This window comes from Schistocerca piceifrons, chromosome 4, assembly GCF_021461385.2.
Source record: "Schistocerca piceifrons isolate TAMUIC-IGC-003096 chromosome 4, iqSchPice1.1, whole genome shotgun sequence".
Classification (NCBI taxonomy): Eukaryota; Metazoa; Arthropoda; class Insecta; order Orthoptera; family Acrididae; genus Schistocerca; species Schistocerca piceifrons.
Window position 1 is genome coordinate 654,481,929 of NC_060141.1, and position 23,710 is coordinate 654,505,638.

General features: G+C 38.0%; 2 protein-coding genes across 2 annotated transcripts in view; one reads left to right on the forward strand and one right to left on the reverse strand.

Moving 5' to 3' along the window:
* Positions 1-12,649, forward strand: part of LOC124794854 (general transcription factor IIE subunit 2) — a 69,884-nt gene extending 57,235 nt beyond the window's left edge. Inside the window, exons 6-7 of the mRNA XM_047258520.1 lie at positions 7,997-8,148; positions 12,245-12,649. Coding sequence (XP_047114476.1) covers positions 7,997-8,140 — 144 coding nt within the window. The 3' untranslated portion in view covers positions 8,141-8,148; positions 12,245-12,649. The remainder of the gene's footprint in view (positions 1-7,996; positions 8,149-12,244) is intronic.
* The window catches only part of LOC124794855 (ras-related and estrogen-regulated growth inhibitor), a 390,394-nt gene continuing 375,768 nt past the window's right edge, over positions 9,085-23,710 (reverse strand). The window contains exons 5-6 of the mRNA XM_047258521.1: positions 20,855-21,047; positions 9,085-12,521 (exon numbers count right to left, since the gene is read on the reverse strand). Of these exons, the coding sequence (XP_047114477.1) occupies positions 12,295-12,521; positions 20,855-21,047 (420 nt within the window). The 3' untranslated portion in view covers positions 9,085-12,294. The remainder of the gene's footprint in view (positions 12,522-20,854; positions 21,048-23,710) is intronic.

Consider the following 23,710-nt stretch of genomic DNA (forward strand, 5'->3'; position numbering starts at 1 on the left):
ATCATTTCTTTTTCAATTTCTTCACATCTTTCCTGCAGCCATTTCGCATTGGCTGCCCTGCACTTCCTATTTATTTCATTTCTAGGAGATATATATCGTGAAATTTTTGTACTTCCTTTCTTCGTCGATCAGTTGAAGTGTTTCTTCTGTTGCCTGAGGTTTCCTTGCAGTTACCATTCTTATACCTGTGTTTGTGTGTCCAGCAACTGTGATTGCCCTTTTTACAGATGTAGACTCCTCTTCAACTGAACTATCTACTCTGGTACTTCTGATTGCCGTATCTACATCCTCAAGGAACTTCAAGTGTGTTTCATCATGCCTCGGTATTTCAGTATCCTACTTCCTTCTACTCTGATTCTTCTGGACAATTCTCTTAAACTTCAGTCTGTTGTTCATAATTACTGTATTGTGATCTCATTTTATATCTGCACCTGGGCACATTTTAAAATCCAGTATCTGATTTCGAAATCTCTGTTTGATCATGATGTAATCCAGCTGGAATCTTCCCATATCTCCAAGTCTTTTCCAAGTATACCTCCTTTTCTTGTGATTATTGAACTGAGTGTTTGCTATTACCATCTGAAATTTATTGCAGAACTCAGTTAGTCTTTCTCCTGTCTCATGCCTACTGCCAAGCCCGTATTCTTTCTGTAACCTATTCGTCTATTCCTTCCCATACAACCGCATTCCAGTGCCCCATGGTTATTAGATTTTCATCTACCTTTACATACTGAGTTAACATTTCAATCTCCTCATATACTTTTTCTATATTTCCATCTTCTGTTTGTGATATTGGCATGTGTATCTGAACTACCATTCTTGGCATTGGTTTGCTGTCAAGTCTCATGAGAATGACTGTTATTACTGAACCGTTCATACTAACTCATTTTCTGCCCTACTTTCGTATTCATAACCAATCGTACTCCCATTATACCATTGTCTGTTGCCGTTGATATTACTCTATATTTGGCTGATCAATTGTTTAGTAGACAAATCTAATATAACCTCATGCAATGAAGTACTGTCTGAAAGAAGTTGTAGAAATATGCTGTTGAGTCTTGATAAAATTTTGAAGTGCTGCATAGATTGGCAACTTACTTTAAATGTACATAAATGTATAACTGTGCATTTTACAAAATGAAATAATTATAATGATATCCTATGACTATAATATCAAAGAGTCTTAATTAGAATCATTCAACTCACACAGATACCCAGGTGTAACTCATGTAACAATCACATAAGCTGATTTGTAGAAGAAGCATGTGGCAGATTGCAGTTCTCTAGTGGAATATGAACGTTAGTTGGTTTGTAGATCAAAGTAACTAAACTACAAGGTTATCAGTTGAATATGAAGGAAGTGCAGTCAGTTTACAAAGGAGATGGCCTATTAATCAGTTGTGCGACCCATCCTAGAATATTGCTCAGATATGTACCAAATGGGATTGGAAGGGGGTATTGCACATATTCAGAGAAGGGCATCATGATAGTTCACAGTTTTGTTTGACATGTGGGAGAATGTCAGAGAGATGCTGAAGAAACTGAACTGGCAGACACGTAAAGAGAGATGCAAATTATCCTGACAAAGCCTACTTATAAAGTTTCAAGAACTGTCTTTAGGGATTGTGAGGAAAAGATTAGATTAATTACAGCATGTGCAAAGGCATTTAAACAATCATTCTTCTTGCACTCCATATATGAATGGAATGGGAAGAAGCCCTAGTAACTGGTACTATGGTAAAATGGGAAATACCCTCTACGGGCACTTGACATTATTTTGCAGAGTATGGATGTAGATGTTGATGTGGATGTAAATCTCACCAAATGGTTAGAGAGTAACCGACAAGAAGCTGTGAATAATGATGTCTCCCATATAAATACGGTGCATGGCCTGAACTCTTCAATAAATGAACGAGTTTTTTCTGTGAATGGTTCATTTAATTTTCGTCAGCAGCCAGCCAGACATTTGTCCGTTATACTTTTTCGTACCTTGTTTCTTCTTACTTGTCTTTCTTGTGTTGTTTATAGCTTTTTTATGTTAGTTATCAGTACACACTACAGCCTTAGTAGTTTGTTGTGGTGGTCACTTTAGCAGTGTAGAGCTTCATCTGCCTTTGTCCTCAGATGTGGTTCCTGTCATTGTGGTGTCTGAGTAACCTACTCTTACTTTTTTAACCTTCCCTAACCTAGTCAGTTCCTTCCCAGGTAACTGCTGTCATAATTTTAAATGTATATTTGTTAACTTAATTTTAATACACAAAAATTGTCATGAAAATGGTTTATGAGTTGTGCCCTGAAAAGAAAGCACCTCTGCTCCATAATGAGATACTTTGATATGGGACCCATGGTAAGAAAGATGTGTAGATGATTTAAAATATTTTAAGACTATGTTATGGACTGTACATAAAGGAAATACAAAGGAGATAAAGTTACAGGTAATTAGATGTTCAGTATTTGCAGTAACTAAATAGGTAATGAAATTGTAGAACTGACAAAATACTGATGTAACTTCTCATCTTTTTCTGACACTGATCATGATGCTTACAGTCATCCTGAGTTTCCAGCTGGATGACCACCTCTGAGTGGCACAAGATTTCATAGATATAACTTGCCATCATCATAAGGTACTGCTGATGTACTGATTTGTCATGAAAGTGCTCCTCCCTTGATTCTGTCTCCTCATCCTCTGTGGCAGTGATTTGTTATGCCATCCATTCCCCAGCTGCATGCCTCTGTCCACTCCTTTATCCAAGTTCCTGGTCACGGCCTGATGAATGGCGTCTTAATGTTTCCTCTGCCACTGGAGGACGAAATTGAGGGTGCACATTCATGATCACAGATTCTGTTAACTGCTTGCAAGTGCTGTTGCTCTTTCAGTTATTGGGGCATGATGTCTCATGCCTTGCTGAGTTGGTACCCAGTTTTTGCCCCTACTTGCTTTCAATTACCCCTCTTAATGATACTATCCCAGAACCTGGAGTCTTGCCATAGTTCATTGTATTCCAGACAGTGTCCAGCTACTGCAGATTTACTGACTGATCCCAGCCTAGTGTGGCATTGGTGTGCCACACATTGAACTTCCTTTGTTCTGGTTGTTTGGCCAATGCATAACATGCCACACTCAAAAGTGATGTTGTAGATACCAGGCTTTCAAAAGCATAAGTTGTTCTTTGCACTGGCAAATAGACTGCTTGTCAGGTGACGGGTCTTGCTATTTCTAGTGACTGGGTCCAGTGGCAAGTTTATTTAGAAGTCTGCTGATCTTCACAGAGATAGTCCTGAGTATAGGGTATGTATGCTAACATCTGTGGTTTGTTCTCTTCTGTTTCTTCTTTCTGCTTGAAGGCAGATTGATGTTACACACATTTGATCTGGGCAATCTTTGTGAAAGATGTTAAACTGATAGTTTGATATTTTTCACACCTGTCAACACTTGCTTTCTTTGGAATTGGAGTTATTGTATTCTTCTTGAAGTCTAAGGATATTTCACCTGTCTCATACATCTTGCTCACCAGATGGTAGAGTTTTGTCAGGGCTGGCTCTCCCAAGGCTGCCAGTAGTTCTAAGAGAATGTTGTCTACTCCTGAGTCCTTGTTTCAGCTTAGGTCTTTCAGTGCTCTGCCAAACTCTTCTCGCAATATCGTATCTCCCATTTCATCTTCATCTACATCCTCTTCCATTTCCATACCGAGCGAGGTGGCGCAGTGGTTAGCACAATGGACTCGCATTCGGGAGGACGACGGTTCAATCCCATCTCCAGCCATCCTGATTTAGGTTTTCCGTGATTTCCCTAAATCGTTTCAGGCAAATGCCTTTGAAAGGGCACGGCCGATTTCCTTCTCAATCCTTCCTTAACCTGAGCTTGTGCTCCGTCTCTAATGACCTCGTTGTCGACGGGACGTTAAACACTAACCACCACCACCATTTCCATAATATTGCCCTCAAGAACATTGCCCTTGTATAGACCCTCTATATACTCCTTCCACCTTTCTGTCTTCCCTTCTCTGCTTAGAACTGGTTTTCCATCTGAGCTCTTGATAATCATGCAAGTGGTTCTCTTTTCTACAAAGGTCTCTTTAATTTTCCTGTAGGCAGTATCAATCTTACACTTACATCCTTACATATATTCTCTAGCCATCCATGCTTAGCAATTTTGCACTTCCTGTTGATCTCATTTTTGAGACATTTGTGTTCCTTTTTGCCTGCTTCATTTACTGCATTTTTATATTTTCTCCTGTCATCAATTAAATTCAATATCTCTTGTGTTACCGAAGGATTTCTACTAGCCTTCATCTTTTTACATACTTGATCCTCTGCTGCCTTCACTATTTCACCTCTCGAAACTACCCATTCTTCTTCTACTGTACCTCTTTCCCCCATTCTCGTCAGTCATTCCCTAATGCTCTCTCTGAAACTCTCTACAACATCTGGTTCTTTCAGTTTATCCAGGTTTCATATCCTTAAATTCCCACATTTTTGCAGTTTCTTCAGTTTTAATCTACAGTTCATAACCAATAGATTGTGGCCAGTGTCCACATCTGCCCCTGGAAATGTCTTACAATTTAAAACTTGGTTCTTAAATCTCTATCTTACCATTATGTAAGCTATCTGAAACCTTCCAGTGTCTCCATGTATACATCCTTCTTTCATGATTCTTAAACCAAGTGCTAACTATGATTAAGTTATGCTCTGTACAAAATTGTACCAGGCGGCTTCCTCTTTCATTCCTTACACCCATATTCCAACCCTGCTTTTATTATTGTTGATGTTCATTGTACAGGCCTAACCTTATATGGAGACACTACCTATCCTCTCCAACTGGTCGTCCAATTGCAGTGTCGTTGGCAAAATTCATAGTTTTTATTTCTTCTCCCTGAACTTGAATTCCCATTCCAGATGTCTTCTTTGTGTCCTTCACAGGTTGTTCAATGTGTTGATTGAATAATATTGGGGCAGGCTACAACCTTGTCCTACTCTCTCTTCAACTACTGCTTCCCTTTCATTATCTTTGACTATTTATTACTGCAGTGTGGTTTCCATACAAGTTGTGAATAATCTTTTTCTCCTGTATTTTGTCAATGTTACATTCAATATTTCAAAGAGTAAATTCCAGTCAGCATTGTCAAAAGCTATCTCTAAGTCTACATATGCTATAAATATAGGTTTGCCTTTCTTGAACTTAACTTCTAAGATAAGTTGTATGGTCAGTATGATCCCGTGTGGTCCTAAATCTCATCAGAACCCAAAGCAATCTTCGCTGGGATTGGCTTTTACCAGTTTTCTCATTATTCTGTAAATAATTTCTGTCAGTATTTTATAAATGTCATATGAAACTGGTAGTGCAGTAATATTCATGCTTGTCAGCACCTGCCTTCTTTGGAATTGAAATTGCTACATGCTTTGTGAAATTTGAGGTTATTTTGTCTTCCTCATATATTTTGGGCAACAGGCGGAATGGTTTTGGCACTACTGGCTCTCCAGAAAGAGCTCAATAATTCTGAAGTCTTCCATTCCAGAGTCCTTGTTTCAAATTTGGTCTTTCGGTGTTTCATCTTATCTTCATCTACTTTATCTTACTGTTGTATAATACTTCTTCAAGTTTGTTTCCTGTATATAGCCCTTCTATGTATTCTTCCCACCTATTAGTTTTCCCTTCTTTGCTTATCACTAGTTTGGCATCTTATACAGCTGCTTCTCTTTTATCCAAAATATCACTTTGATTTTCCTAGGTAACATCTGTCTTTCATCTTTCTTCTGTAAGCTTGCATTTGTCCTTTTGCCATTCCTGCTAAATCATTTTGCACTTTCTGTCAATCATTTGTAGATGTGTCTAATCACTTTTGCTTGCTTCATTTGCTGCATTTGTGTATTTTCTCCTTTCATCAATGAAATTTAATATCTGTTGTGTTATCCACATATTTCTATAGGGACTTGTCTTTTTGCATATTAAGATTCCCTGCTGCCTTCACTGTTTCATCTCAAGGCTGCTGACTCTTCTTCTGTTGTATTCTTTTCCTTCTTTTCAGTCAATCATTGCATAATGCTCCCTTTGAAACTCTCATAAACCCCTGCTTCTTTCGATTATTTCAGGTCCCAGTTTTAATCTGCAGTTCATACATAACCAGTAATTCATGGTCAGTGTAAAATCTGATTTATCATTGCATAATCTTTCTGAAACCATCCAGTGGCTGCAGGTCTCCTCCACATATACAACTTCCTTTCATGATTCTTAAACCAAGTATTAGTTCTGATTAAATTAATTAAGGCCTGTGCCAAATTCTACCAGGCATCCCCCCTCCCCCCCCCCTCCCTCCCCCCCATATATATTCTCTGACTACTTTGCCTTCTCTTCCTTAGTACTAACAAATATAGTCTCCCATCACATTTAAATTTATTTAAATTTTTGTCTCCATTAAGTATCTGAAATTATTATTTTATCTCAGCATACATTATTTCAATCTCGTCATCATATGCAGAGCTAGTTGGCATACAAACTTTAGCATTCATGTTTTCTTATTCAGTATTAGACCTGCTCCTTCTTTCCCCATGACCACATTTATAACCCTGTTCAGACCTGACAAGAAGCCCTGCTCTTCCTGCCACCACACTTCACTAGTTACCACTGTATGTGGCTTCAACTTATCCATTTGCCTTTTTAAATTCTTCAACTTACCTACCCTATTAAGGACTCTAATGTTCCATGTTCTTTACATGTTGAATGGCAGTTTTGTTTTTTCTGATGACAACAGCCTCCTGAATAGCTCCTGCTTGGAGGTCTGAGTGAGGGACTACCTTAGAACTGGAATATTTTACCCAAGAGGATACCATTATCTTTGAGCAGTATAGTAGAGCTGCATGCCCTCAAGAGAAATAACTGTGAGGTTCTCCATTCCTTTCAGTCTCTTCCAGTACTAACGTAGAAAGGCCTGTTGACTAATTTTACAAGGCAGAACATACAATCATCCACTACTCCACTGCTGCTCGTACAACTACGGAAAAGGATGCTGCCCCTCTTCAGGGATCACAGGTTAATCTGGCCTCTGCAGAGATACCCCTTTGATGTGGTTACACCTGTGTTAACGGGTATCTGGCAAACACACGACTGAGTATGGCTCATGCTGCAATTTTATCAACATGTGAGCCACATCTCGTTTAAAAACTGGACTTATTTCATACAAGAGCAATGTATAGACATCTGTGACCTGCCCCTTGACTGGTGCTGCCTTCTGTTGTCAATTTCTCAATTATTTCAAAAGAAACATCAGCAAACATAACAGTTGATTTCATGAATGGCTGAGCAAACTTGATCACATTGATGTAATTCCTTGTGTGTATTCGTTAGGTTTCATAGTTTTGCTTTGTTTTTGCTACAACTACATCACATTTGTTGAGTGAGCAAGAAATTTTCAAAGTTCAGAAGGAAGAAATTACTCAATAACTCACCTCTCACTTTTTCTTGGGAGGATAATGATACTTCCTCATCATTATTTTAATATTTGTAATCTGTCAAAGAACTGAAGTAAGTATGAAGAATAAATCTTGAAGCTTGGTCAGTTTTAGTATGTATTACTCTTGAAGATGCATCAGTTGCATGTGTGCCAGTAATGCTTTAAATAACGGTGTAAATGGCCAGTTTCCTGTGCCCAATATTCTTCTAAGTGATTGGTCTCCAAAGTGTTAAGCTGGTCTCAGAGATTCCCAGAAATAATGGCTACAAAGTTAGTTACCTAGAAAGTAATGGTAATACGCACACATCGAAGACACTTCTAATTTCATCGAAGATGTATCTAGAATTGACACCCTGTCGTTATGCAATGCATAAATGACATATACAACAGTTTCCTGTAGTTAATTTTCCCAATATTGTGCTGTAGGAGCTGTCTCACACCATGAAAGTTTTGTTTTCTTTCACTGAATAGTTCTGTTTATTTTGTAAATTATCCATTTGATAAGAATTGTAGGTTTATTGTCATGCATTTCTCTTTCTTTATTTCAGGGTATCAGGTCAATGCAAGATCATGGACCAAAGAAAATACTGCATCATAAACGAAAGAAACCAAACCAGCGAAAGAAAGTTTTCAAGAAGCCACGTGATAATGAACATTTGGCGGATGTTCTTGAAACTTATGAAGATAAATGAAACTACTGGTAATTATTTATGGTTCAGTGTATTTTGGTTCATATTTTTGTATTTACACAAAATAGCTGTTTTATATACATGTGGAAAAAAGTAAAATATACTGAGAAATAAGTGTGGAGTCCTCACTGAAAATTAATGACAAAATTGCTGTAAGTAAGAGGCACAAAGAAGCTAAATTGGGTGCAGATTTACACTAGTATATCAAATTCATCTGAAAGTGGAGCATGACCACAGCCACAGCAGTCAGAGACAATGTTCAAGTGTGTTTTTTCTACTTCAAAAAATCTTTTGGCTGACAGCATAAGTGTAAGCTGTCTTTTTGTTGTGCCTCTCTACAACTCAGCATCTCCTCTCGATGATGAGTGGCAATCTGTTCTTTTCATAATATTGAAATTTTTTATAATCATGTTGTGTAATCTGAAAATATTAAATGGAAGGAAGATTAAAGGAAAATTAAAGTTTAACATGCCAATTGGCAATATGGTCATTAGAGACATAGCAGAAGCTTGGATTGTGTCAAGGATGGGAAAGGATATCGGCTCTGCCTTTCAAAGGAATTGTTGCAGCATGTGCCTAGAGTGATTAAGGGAAACTATGGAAAGCCTAAATCTGGATGGTTGGACACAGATATGAACTGTCGCCCTCCTGAATGCAAGTCCAATGTTATAACCACTGTGCCAACTAACGTAGTAAAATGCAGACTTATTTAAAATATATGAGGAAGTTCCTTTAAGCTGAGGAAAGGAAGAAAGTGGGGGAGGTCATCAACTGCTACTTTGATGCAGTGTGCATGTTTTGTATTTTACATAAAAAGGAAAATTCCATACCAAAATTGGTTAAATTTATAGGCACAGAGAGAGATTGTTGCCCAGTAGTCACCTTTGTCCGTACCACACAGTCTGAATAGAAAATCATATTTTGTTCACAGTAGGAAATAATCTGCATTTCAAATAAAATACATATTCATTTATTCACAAAAAAGTAGTACACTGAATTATTTCGATTCATACACACATTCATGTTTTGACAAAACATCACAACTGGTTACATGTAGTGCTTTTTCTTTCTTTTATTTCAGTTGGAGGTTGATACACAAGAAGTTGCTTAATCATTGAAAATCACATGTTAATGTTCACTGAAACATAGCTTCTGAAATTACAGTCTTCCAGTGCAGATCAGTTTGTAACAAAGGAGAATACTAGTCATTTGATGTCGAGAGTCAGTACTCTGGTTCATCGCATGTCACTTTTTCTGATGGTGATTTCATGTCTTTTGATATTGAGATTGAACCAGAAAATTTCAATATTCACTTTCTTGGCCTACTAACATAATTATTTGATAATATAAATACTTCATATGTGGAGGAGATTTATTATCATTTATAGTTGTTATTGACAACTTTTAATGAGACATTGCTCTGTAAAATTCAGCTCTATTTATTGTGATAAATGATTCCAAATGTTGTCTGATAACAGTAGATGTTAAGTGGATTGTAGATGGAGGTGCAGATAACAAATTTGTGGTTTTGGAAAGGAATTCAACTGCGAAGAGAAGTAAATGCAGTCTTTATGACAGGCGACACTCATGTTATGTAGCCCTGCAATAAAAACAACTTCCACTCAAACTAAACACATGGTTACATTAATCAGAAAGATTCAGTAATGGGAATAATTCCTGTATTTTTAAATTAAATTGAGCATTGAATGTCACACATGGCTGAGAAGGAAGGCATTTTTTAATCAGGATGAGTAAACAATACCTTTATTGTCAGCATGTCAGATTGAGTGGCTTCAATGCCCCACCATAAAAAATTTAGGAATTCAGAAAATGTGCATTGCAGTCTTGTCAGTGTCGTTGTGGAAATGACTTGCCTATTTCTGCTTGGTCCTTTTGTTTGAGGGTTTGTCCAACAAAGATAGAAAGCAGTTTTCAAATGTATTGAAAAGGCCATTGCATTGGCATTTAGTGGCTGCTTCATGTCTACTAATATCCTTAACTGCCACCAGGCACCAACCCTGTCTGATCTCATTCATTCTGCAGCAATAGAATATTGAATGTGGTTGTAGCAAGAGCTGCATCTAAAGTTTAAATGGCAGAAAGTTAATAGGAATGTTATGCAATCAAAGATTTGTATTCTTCAGAAGAAACTGCTTCGGAAACACTTCAAGATCCTTATAGAGCTCCTGGTGAATCTAGAGTCTCATGCTGCATGTTTCCAATGGCATAAAGTTTTCAAAGATGGGAGAGGGAGTTTTAAGCTGAAAGGGAGGAGGGCCCTCCAGCACTGTCCTTACTGACATTGCAATCTACAGTTCAGCAGCAGTTGTGCATGAGGAATCTCTTGTGACTGGTAGACAACTAACAAATATGCTGGCAATTTCAGCGGGAAGTGCTAACACCATTTTGAAGGATTCTTTAAACATGTCACTATTGTGTGCTCACTGGATTGACAGACTTCTGACTCCTGCTCAGAAACAGAACACAGTTGACAATCACATCTGTGGAAACAATGTGCCCAAGATGAAGGGGACAATTAGTGGAAAACCATCATCACTGCTGATGACTCTTGTGTCAATTTTTAAGACCCTGAAAAGAAAAGACAGAATGCAGAGTCTGTTCAAAAGGGACAGCCTTTCCCAAGAAAAAGTGTACATGGAGAAATCAGCAAATAAGGCTTTATTGATTGCATTTTTTAAATCATCACAGCATGGTATACACACTTCAAGTTCTCAGAGCTTGGACAGTAAATGCAGAATTCTGCAAGAATGTGCCAGTAATTGTTGGAAGACCATATCCCAAAGAAATGGAGGGAACTTCATGGGAAGTGAAAACTGCACCATTACAATGAGTGGCTTCATGTTGCAGCAGCTGTTATGATGTTTTTAGCCAGAATGGGCATTTGTGCAGTCCCACACCCCTGTGTAGCCCTGAGGTTGTCGCAAGTGACATTTTGTTGTATCTTGTTGTGAAAAAGGATCTCAAAGGATGTTGATTTAGATCTGAAAATCATGTATTGAAGGCTTTAGAGGCGATTTTGAAGTGGTCATCAAGAAATGGATTGGAGGATGTTTTCCAAAAGTGAATGAGACGATGGGACAAGTGCAACACTCTTAATGGTGGCTATATTGAAGGGGAAAATATTGAGTTTGAGTGAGTATTTGGTAATAAAGTTCTTTTCAGAATCTGTCTCAGTCTTTGTTGAATGCATGTCGTATGTTTGGTTTCACATGTAAATGTACTACTTAAAAGACTACTCTGAAGACATGTTAATTATACCATTTCATTTGTATTGTTGTGAATCTTTCTATTGTAAGGCATCAGTGGCACATCACCAAATTTTGCAATCCTTATCTCAGTAGTGTATCTTGTTTTCATTCTGTGACTGAATAGGCACTTGTAATTCAGTTCAATATGTAGGCTAACATGTCTTCTGTTACATTCATTAAATAGTGATTGATCACAGCCCAAATGCTGAAGCCTGTTGCAAATTGTTTTAGTTGTTTATTGTAGTACACACAAATTTCTCAAAGTAGCTGATATTTGTATCCACAGATTTGCACCAACATAAAAATAAGGCACACCCACCCATTGTCAGCTACTATAGACTTTTCTGCCTTAACTTAGATGACATGCATAATAGTAAACATTTCACTGTTTAGAGGTTTCTAAAAGAAAAAGTAGGTTTTTCTAAAAGAAAAAAATGGGTTTAAGACATTAAATATTTTAAGTTTGTGCAACTGTTACCAGATTGTTAATAGTAGTGATTTCAGGGTGATCCCACAAAATATTTATATGCAAATTACAAGCTTCTTTTGTGCATTTAATGTTGCTGTACACCAGGCTGGAAGAAAAAAGTTCACTTTTATTGCTGGTTTGTACATTTATTACTCAAGAATAATTATTTCTCGTACATAACTGTATCACCTAGGCATTGTTGTGATTTTAATGTACTTAATGTCTTTATTTCTGTTCAGTAACAACAGGAGTATTTTAAAAGGTTCCACAGTACAGCTCGCGACAGAACCTACTGTGACTCATCATATCAGAAACTTTGCTGAAGTTTCTGCCTACCACTCAGCAGTATATTGTACTTTCCATTTTTAGGTTAAGAAGTGCAGTTGGTACAGTACTTCTCATGGAAACAACACGACAGTTCAGTCCTTGGGAAGAGCACTGTCACTTTTTCCCCGAGAATAAGCACGTAGTCCAAGACCTGTACTTTTTCCACCAAGGACTCTGTCCAGTAGTGACTGCTTACTGCGCCGTCGCAGACCAAGGACTTCACGACACACCTCATGGAATGCATCTGCTACTTGGGTTACTTGCTCTGCTGCTGTCACTTCACCAAACCAGCATTCAAAGTCCTTTGCCAGGATTTCACCTGTGTTGGATAAAGACTGATAAATTCAAGAAACTGGAATTATTGTTTGGTTTAAATTTATATATGTTCTGTGTGCATTGGAATATGTTAATAATAATAATAATAATAATAATAATAATAATAATAATGTGATTTTTTTTTTAAGTTTCTGCAAATGAATTTCTATGAAAAACATAAATCTCTCTCTCTCTCTCTCTCTCTCTCTCTCTCCCTCTCTCTCCCTCTCTCTCCCTCTCTCTCTCTCTCTCTCTCTCTCTCTCTCCCCCTCTCTTCAGGCTTAGCTCCTTATTTGTGTACATTGTAGATGTCAAGTTGAGTATCGGCAACTCTGTTCATATACCTTGCATTAACTAAGTACAGTAATATGAAATGAAGTATCACATAGATCTAATTTCAGTTGTATTGAAATTGTGCTGTAAGATTTCCTTTGACCTGCTGATTAGGCTTTTCATGTAATGTTACACAATTTGTTCTTCAGTGTTGCAAGACTGTGGAGTTGAGTTTAATTAACAGTTTCTGATTATATTGTTCAGAACTATTATAATTACATGTGGACTGGAGAAGAGTTGAAATGGCAGAATGAGTGTGGGTGCATGTTGACAATAATTTTGTCACTCTTCAAATGAATCCTATAGATCTGGTATGAGTTACTAGTTTGTACACCACACCCGTGTCATTTATTTTTGACATATGCATGTAACGTTCAACTGGAATATGTATGAGACTGTTTTCAACATAAAGAAATCCTCAGATATATTTCTGCATTGTGAACCATAATATCTTTAAATATTCATAGGTACTTAAGAAAATTAACAAGGAAAAAATGTCACAGAATAGTAATTCTACCTCTTAATGTTTCAGTAGTCGTAGTCTACGTTATGTCATAAAGTTAATGATATGAATATAATAGAGGGAAACATTCCACGTGGGAAAAATATATCTAAAAAGAAAGATGATGAAACTTACCAAACAAAAGCGCTGGCAGGTCGATAGACACACATACACAGACACAAGCAGACATTTCTGCTTGTGTCTGTGTGTCTGTGTATGTGTGGATGGATATGTGTGTGTGTACGAGTGTATACCTGTCCTTTTTTCCCCCTAAGGTAAGTCTTTCCGCTCCCGGGATTGGAATGACTCCTTACCCTCTCCCTTAAAACCCATATCCTTTTGTCTTTCCTTCTCCTTCCCTCTTTCCTGACGAGGCAACCATTGGTTGCGAAAGCTAGAATTTTGTGTGTATGTTTGTGTTTGTTTGTGTGTCTATCGACCTGCCAGCGCTTTTGTTTGGTAAGTTTCATCATCTTTCTTTTTAGATATATTATGTCATAAAGTGATATTTTTTCTAGACCTTTTTTATAACTGTACAAAAATGTTAGAAGTAGGATTGAAAAGTGCCCCAGTGCAAGGCATAATGTTTCATAACGTGCCACAAAACATTATTTGTATAATTTAACAGCTTGAATGTGCACAGAACTACCTAATCAGTGAAACAAAGTAGGCTGTTCATGAGCAGCATTGTGTGGTATAGTCAATGCCCAAACTGTGGCGCCTGCAGCTGTGTGGCCGTGGTCTTTACGTCATACAGCCAATGGCCGGCACGCTCCGCTTATGCACAGCTCTGCACAGCTGTACAGTGCAGGTGCGGGCCTCAGACACTGAGTGCCTCCGCACTGTCATGGCAACCTCGGCCGGCGTCCTCCCCGAGAGATAGTTACATGAGGCCGCACTGCCAATCATAACAGGACACGACAAGCGGACTCGGTTACGGAGGGCATATTCCTCCGCCAATCGCCCTATATAGCTGCATACGCCGCCATGCCTGGGAATCTCGTGTTGGGCTACCTACTTGCTACGTCGACTTCGCACCCAGGAACGACGCTACGCTGTCCTACGACTGTTTACCATACCGGACTTGGACTCTGCAGCCCAGTTGCTGCTTGATCAAGCACCAAGTTGTGTTAGTATTATGGAACTGTTGGCAATAAACAGAATTTGGACCTCACGCCAATCGTTATTTGTTGTTTCTCCAATTACAGATACAACAAATTGGACGAATAGATGGGGATTATTTTTACTCTGTGAATCAGAGTTCTCATCTCTCTGTGTTCTTCAGATTTAATCCACAAGATTGAGCATGTGCCAAGAATAATGCATTGAAGATATCAGTATGGATTAACTACAGCACAGTGATCAGCTGTAGCTAGAAGACTGATGTAATGTGTAAGAACAATTGTTTGCCTTTTACAACCTAGCGAATCTACTGTAGCTGCACACTGTATCAGAAATGGTTACTCCACGGAACATGATAATGTTAAAATCTCGACCTTCACATCAAATTTCTCGGTTAAAGTATCAATGAAGCTGTGAGAATAGCAACTTCTTTGTCAACAGGACATTACCTAATCTTCCTTCCATCCTTCCTTCCTCTCTCTCTTCCTTCCTTCCTTTCTCCACTTGCATCTACTCTTTCAAGAGTTCTCAACTCATTTCACAATCCTGCCTCAGTGCCAGTCAGTCTCATCCCCCATCCCTTGTCACTTGTCTTCCTCATGGCTGTCTGCTCAGTTTCTCTTGTGCTTGAAGCATATTGATTTGTGCTCATTACAAGTACTTGTAGCAAGTAAGGCAAAAAACACATAACCATTTGTAAATCTAAGTAGTAAAACAGATTTTATGATGATTAGATGCTCTGCAGTTTCACCTAAAAAATCAAGTTAGTCAAAACTAAATTGGGAAAATTTATTTAAAAATTGAGCTTAAGCTATAGCACAAACAGAAGGATGAAATTAATAGAGGTCATTAGCCCCTACATTTAGAGTTAACTATCTGTTGTAAATCAGTTTTATTCTTGAATACGTTACAATTTTTGTACAAGCATGATAAACACTATTTGTAATAGAAATTACAGAACTGAAATGGAATCCCTACAGCAGATTGCACATAAATAAACAAAAAAGTCAAAACATCCAGTCCGTCCTAAACGAAAACAGCATGATAAATCTCATAGCACGCACCAAAAAAGTTACAAACACAGTGAGTCTTAAGCATAATGAACAAAATGTTTTAGACACAAATTTAAACAAGTTGTCCTGTAAGGAACAAAAATTAATATACTAATAAAAAGAACTGAAATTTCTGTGACCATTACTTGAACTGAAACATGGACAAACATTAAAAAAATGCTAAGCAAATGACACTTCCTATTAACAAACAAAGAATTGCATTGTAGCAAACACCATTGCCCCCAAACAAATAATCCACAAAGCCGACTCCCCCAGTCAGATCTATTTCTAACTCCAAAGACATGCCAGCATATACAGTTTTGTATTGATGAATGGTAACTGATAAAATTTTGTGAATTTGTAACATCATATTCAGTTAAAATACTGACAAATTAAAAACCCTTATAACAATTTAAGTTTCCAAGATAAGATAGCTTTGCTTCATTTGGTGTTGTTAATCTATTCATACATGAACCTGTCACTGAGACTAGAAGCTGTCAGGAATAACCTAATTAAATACGCAAAACTGCCTTTTCCCAAGATTTCAAAGTTAATAGGGCTACTGGAACTTGTATTGTATTATAATTGTTTCTCATTTAATGATAAAATTTACAAAGTGGTAGCGTGATCATATTCATTAATGACATTGAAAATAATTTAAATAATTTTTCCTGTAAAAGAAGGAAGCTTTTGAAAAAAAAAGTATATTGATGATATTTTAAATTTATTTAATGGCACAAAGAGGAACCTAGTGAACTTTTTTTAGTATTTAATTCGCTTCACGCAAATACACACTGATGAGTTGAAACATTATGACCATTGGCTGCTGAGAGATTGAATGATGACAGTTTGGAGACTTGATGCAGCAGAAAAGTATATACAGGGTGTTTCAAAAATGACCGGTACATTTGAAACGGCAATAGAAACTAAACGAGCAGCGATAGAAATACACCGTTTGTTGCAATATGCTTGGGACAACAGTACATTTTCAGGCAGACAAACTTTCGAAATTACAGTAGTTACAATTGTCAACAACAGATGGCGCTGCGGTCTGGGAAACTCTATAGTACGATATTTTCCACATATCCACCATGCGTAGCAATAATATGGTGTAGTCTCTGAATGAAATTACCCGAAACCTTTGACAATGTGTCTGGCGGAATGGCTTCACATGCAGATGAGATGTACTGCTTCAGCTGTTCAATTGTTTCTGGATTCTGGCGGTACACCTGGTCTTTCATGTGTCCCCACAGAAAGAAGTCACAGGGGTTCATGTCTGGCGAATAGGGAGGCCAATCCATACCGCCTCCTGTATGTTTCGGATAGCCCAAAGCAATCACACGATCATCGAAATATTCATTCAGGAAATTAAAGACGTCGGCCGCGCGACGTGGCCGGGCACCATCTTGCATAAACCACGAGGTGTTCGCAGTGTCGTCTAAGGCAGTTTGTACCGCCACAAATTCACGAAGAATGTCCAGATAGCGAGATGCAGTAATCGTTTCGGATCTGAAAAATGGGCCAATGATTCCTTTGGAAGAAATGGCGGCCCAGTCCAGTACTTTTTGAGGATGCAGGGACGATGGGACTGCAACATGGGGCTTTTCGGTTCCCCATATGCGCCAGTTCTGTTTATTGACGAAGCCGTCCAGGTAAAAATAAGCTTCGTCAGTAAACCAAATGCTGCCCACATGCATATCGCCGTCATCAATCCTGTGCACTATATCGTTAGCGAATGTCTCTCGTGCAGCAATGGTAGCGGTGCTGAGGGGTTGCCGCGTTTGAATTTTGTATGGATAGAGGTGTAAACTCTGGCGCATGAGACGATACGTGGACGTTGGCGTCATTTGGACCGCAGCTGCAACACGGCAAACGGAAACCCGAGGCCGCTGTTGGATCACCTGCTGCACTAGCTGCGCGTTGCCCTCTGTGGTTGCCATACGCTGTTGCCCTACCTTTCTGGCACGTTCATCCATCACGTTCCCAGTCCGTTGAAATTTTTCAAACAGATCCTTTATTGTATCGCTTTTCGGTCCTTTGGTTACATTAAACCTCCGTTGAAAACTTCGTCTTGTTGCAACAGCACTGTGTTCTAGGCGGTGGAATTCCAACACCAGAAAAATCCTCTGTTCTAAGGAATAAACCATGTTGTCCACAGCACACTTGCACGTTGTGAACAGCACACACTTACAGCAGAAAGACGACGTACAGAATGGCGCACCCACAGACTGCGTTGTCTTCTATATCTTTCACATCGCTTGCAGCGCCATCTGTTGTTGAAAATTGTAACTACTGTAATTTTGAAAGTTTGTCCGCCTGAAAATGTACTATTGTCCCAAGCATATTGCAACAAACGGTGTATTTCTATCGCTGCTCATTTAGTTTTTATTGCCGTTTCAAATATACCGGTCATTTTTGAAACACCCTGTAAACACAGGAGAGACAAATGGAGGAATCATTCTAGTGATAATACAAAGTGCAAACAGGAAAATCAAGTGACATAAGTGACTTTGACAAAGGGTAGGTTGTTATGGCCTGGCACGAGGGAATGACCATCTCACATTTTGCATGCCACTGTTGTGAGCATCTGTGGAAAGTAATTGAAGGTTGGTGAAACAAGTAGGCGACAATGTATCGGTCATCAATACCTCATCATAAAAAGTGAAGGTTGGAGGCTTATCCACTCTATAAAGCAGGACAAATTGGGATCTGTGTCAAATATGATGACTGAGTACAGTATTGGTACATGCATAAAAATTTTGGAGCACATCATTCAGTGAATGTTGTTGAACTTGGGGGTTCCACAGCAGATGACTCCTGTGTGTTCCCATGTTTGACTCAACATCATCATCATTTATGATTACAGCCATATGCTTCACGACAGCTGTTGACTACATGAACTTCATTGCAGGCCATCTGCATTCCTTCATGCTTGAAGTCTCCTCCAACGATGATGGCATCATCCAATGATGATGGCATCATCCAATGAGATAACTCTGTATGTCACACAGCCAGAATTGGGCTACAGTGGTCTGGGGGCATGATGTTGACGTCTTGGCCACTAGACTGCCAGATCTGAACTCCATGAAACACATCTCAAATGCTAGGCACCAGCTCCCCACAAACCACTGGCTCATAATTGCGGGAATTGCATGACCTGTATGTAGACAATTGGTGTCACATAGCTCCAGAAGCCTACTAAGGGCTCATAAAATCCAAGCCACGCAGAATAGTTGCTGTATTGTGATTCAGAGGTGGACCAACACATAGTTAAGCATGTGGTCATAATCTTTTGACTCATTAGTATAGAGTTCACTATAGAACGTGGAACCGATCATTCCATAAATTTCCTAGATCATGCAGCTGGTAATGAACAGTTGCAACAATACTTTTATATGTACAGGGAAGTAACTTACACTGACATGACAATACGGATATCACACACACTCACGCACGCGCACACACACACACACACACACACACACACACACACACAAATATATGCTGAATTCAGTTCAGTGCTACATAGAGACATATTCTACCATTAAAACAAAAGGTCCTCAACAAAAACAAGTGGCAAGTTGCCAAATAGAAAGCCAACCAATACACCTAATAGAAATACTACACCAAAGACAACACACACTGATAAATGTACCATATCTAAGTGCAATGTTATAAAAATGCCATATTATTAAAGATTATTGTGGAATGTACAAAATACAGTGCAGCATTTGTCCTGCTTTCTGAATGGGAAAATGTTAACTTGTCAAATTCACTACAAAAGGCATTCTAAGTCTTTTGGGTGTAACTTATATGAAAAAAATCCACATATTCCAGAACAGACACGTACTAAAAATATCCACGAGTGTCACTGTAGTTGATTCATAAACAAGTGCTACCTAATTACACTTCCTGATTTAAGAGCTTTCACAGGATACTAAAAGATAAATCATTCCAATTAAAAAAAAAAAAAACACTGGCTTCAATGTGTCAATTAATATGAGAGTTTAAAGGATGGAACAGACAACATGCCTTTATGTGTACTATCATTTATCAAAAGCCTTTGGCTGATTCTTGAGCCATTCACAAAATAAAAGAAGTGTTTTGCCTTATGGAACTAATCTTGTACATTATAGTGCAAAAGAAAATATGAATTATACTTTTATTAATTCTGAATAAGAAGAAAAGTCTCTTGGTTGTCAGTGGTTGTTATTTACAAGAGATTCCAAGAAATGAACATGAATCGCTGAGATCAACATTGTCACCTAACAGCTGGTATAAGAGAGAATATAAATTGACAGGAACAGATATATGAGTCACTTAAAAAGTATCTTTGCTTCATAGAAACTGAAATTTTTATTGAATGTGTCTTAAGAAAATCATGTGAATAAGAAAAAGTCAGTACCGTAGGTGGTATAGAAAAATTTTCGTGGCTTTGTTTATTAATAGATATGAGTGGTGTCTGTTCTGTCAGTCATGTCTGACAGAGCAGACACTACTTGCAATAAAGCAAGGAACAGAAAGGAAACAGGATGGGAAAGAGACAGGGAGGGAATAATGACTTCCAACTGCACAGGGCACCGCAGCAATGCAACATTGAGAGTTGAAAATTTTTGCTGGACCAGGACTCGAATGTGGATGCTCTGCTTCTCTAGAATGGTTGCCTTAACCACCTAGGCCAGCCAGACATGCCTTCCATCAGACCCTAATTCCCAACTTCGCACTTGCTACAATGCAATGACCCCCATCCATTAATCCCCTGCTCACAGATTTCTGAGTCCTGTAGGAGTTCAGATATTGGTTGTGCATACACACATATGGGCACAATGGCTTTTTGGTGAAAAAGTTCAATGTGGATGTACAGCCAGTGTTCGAACTCCTATGGGAATCAGAACTCTGTGAGTGGAGGGTTAATCGTCGGGTATCGTTGCAGTGTGCAGGCGGGAAGCTGGGAATTTGGGTCCTATGGATAGCATGTCTGGATGGTTGAGGCAATTACAGCAACTGTTCTAGAGATGTTGAGCATCTGGGTATGAGTCCCAACCCACCACAAATTTTCAGATCTCGTTGAATTGCTGCAATGCCCTGTGCAGCTGGGCGTTGTTATTCCCTTTCTATCTCTTACCCATCCCATTTCCTTCCGATACCTTTCACCCCAATTATTCTTGTTTATTAATGTTCTATGTGGATATACTGCATTGTTACTCAAACAATTTGATGTTGTTACCCACATTATTTATATACTTAGTGACAGTGTGCTGATTTATATCTTTGTGGCTTTTTTTGACAACACATTTTTTCTAAAATTTTAAGTAATTAACATGTTACCTTCATCTGTGCTAACTTGGCGCAGATGTACCATGTCTGCTTTGTTTCCAACAAGAGCCATAGGTGCATCACCAGGCAGTTGCTGTCTAACCTTCCGCACAAAGTTGAATGAATGTCTGTCAGTGATAGAGTAAACCAATAGGTACCCATCTGCCCACTGTAACGATTCACTGCTGGGAAGGTCATCTTCATTCTGTTAAAAGAAAGGTATTATTGTCACCTGTTCAGTTGCACATCATTCAAAATGTATATAATCCAAGTTACAATATCGCAATACTGATGTTGATAATGAAAAATTCTAACTATTCATAATTTGTTTAAAGATTGCAAAATTTGAAGTGCAAAACAACAGATTTCTCAAGACTAACAATATAGTAACACTTCTTGTTAGTTAACAGAAAGACAAAAGCAGTGTGTGTCTTAGTCTCCATGTATGTTAGAATAAGATTCATGTAAAAAGGTGCATCATATGTGAGGGAATACAGATTATTAAGGCGTCAAAGGCTTCATCACAGTGAATACAATCTTCTCATTTTGTAAGAATGGACAACAGGAAGAAAAAGTTTTGAGAGAACACATAATGATAGGAACTTATTTTACACTCGGAGACAATGTAGAGGAAAGCAGGCATGTACCTAACACTAACTTAGAAAAAGTGATGCAGTTTGAAAGCTTTATGATATGAAAGAACTATAACAACAAAATGAAGGTAATTTTACCAAAACAAAAATTTACAGTGATATATTAAGTAATGGAAATAATCGTGAATACACTTTTCTAAGAAAAAAATGAAAAACCTTATGCCATTTAACACTTTGAGTGCCATACCCATAATATTTCATTGTCCTCAATGTTGGAAAGAGTGTCATGCCGAGAATATTAGTGTGGAACTGCCAAGCCCTTAATATTATGAGCATAGCAGTTCTCACTAAGTCGTCGTTTCTGCAGTATTAAGGGCATGGCATTTGTCGAAGACTGATTGACAGATTTTTTATTGGTTCAGTTTTAACATACAGCAAAAATTGTACAATTGATTTTGGACATGTCAAAGAAAAGTTGCTATAATACATAGTCTTAGCAAACAATGGGCAAATAACATTAGATACCTCTTCCATAATTTAATTTTTAAGTAACTTTTATTTCTTACATATTCAGAATTTCTTTTACAGAGTAGAAACAGTGCTGTGTTAGAAGTGCCTGTAGTTTAATTTTAAATGTTGAGTTTGTAGTATTTATTTTCCTCCAGTGTCTTATTGTGTAGTGTTACACCAATGTTAATTATGCTCCTCTGATAGGCTGTTGTTCTGTGACATTTTTTATCCACATTTGATTTCCCGCTGGTACAATTATAGTGTACAGTTTTGTTCTGTAGCAGTTTGTGTGTTTACAAAAGGTAGTCCCTAGTGAACAATATTGTGTCATAAATGAATGAACTTGGAACATTCAGGACACCAAGCTCAGTAAAATGAGATTTACAGGACTCCATCTTTCTAAGGCCACAAATTATTCTCAGAGCTCTTTTTTTGGATTCTAAAAACTTGTACACTGTGAGTTGAGTGTCCCTGGAAAATGATCCCATATCGAAGCAGTGAGTGGAACTGCACGAAGTATGCCTTCAGTACTGTTGTTTTGCTTGTTGTTGACTGAAAATTCTAAGACCATTGCACATGCATGAGAGTTTTCTAGCCAAGTTATTCATATATGTGTCTCAACTGAAGTCTTCCTGAACCAACAGACCCAAAAATTTTGTGCCACTTACATTTTCTAAGGGATCACTTTTTTAATCGTGCTTGAATGGACATTTGATTAGGTGGAGGAAATAACTGGGAGCTCACACACACACAGTTTTTCAATATTTACAATGAGTTTGTTTTTGAACCACACATGAAATCTTTTCATAGTACTATCTGCTGTTGACTGCAAAGTTTCTGGGCTGGATCCAGTAAGCAATATGCTTGTGTCATCGGCAAATAGGATAGTTTTTTGGGAACTCATATATTCAATAATGTCGTTAACATAAATCAAGAAGAGTAGTGGACCCGAGATTGAACCCTTTGGTATGCTATATTTTGTTGGTAATATGCTCAAAAGGAATGAGTTGTTTCTTGTTTTATTTTTAGTGTTGAATTTATACTGGAGTGATACTTTCTGCCTGTGGTTTTTTAGATACAAACACAACCAATTATGTGCTACACCCCTTACTTATTGTCCTTCTTATTTTTTGAGCAGAACATTATGGCCCAGGATGTCAAATGCTTTTGACAGGTCTAGAAAAATACCTGCAGCTAATTTATATTGGTCAAAGGATTTCAAAGCACTGTCTAAGAATTCAAAAATTGCTGTCTCTGTGGTGTCAGAGTTTCTAAAACTTTGTTGTTGTATGGTAAGAGGAGAATACTTAATTATGAAACTTAAAATCTTGTCATAAAAGAGTTTTTCTAGAGCTTTTGAGAAAGAACTTAACTGTGACACACATCAGTAGTTTGATATTTTATGAGAAGAACCTTTTTTTTTGAGCAGTGGCGAAACTTTTGCTATTTTGAGAATATCTGGATAGATGCCAGTTCTGGAGAGAGGTTGAAAATTTTTCCAATGGTTTTGCTATGTGGTAAGTACATACTTTTAATATGAAATCAGGTACTTCATCAAAGCTACCTGACATTTTATTGCTTAATGAGTTAATTATAATTTAATCGGGATTTGTTTCATAAATATATGTAGAGGCATCCGAGATCACCAGTTTGCCAGGGAACTTGCACTGGTCCTCTACAGTGTACTTGAATGAGGTCTTCAGTTACTGATATGAAGTATTCATTGAATTTTGTCATGACTGTGATTTTTCAGCCCTCTAGTGTT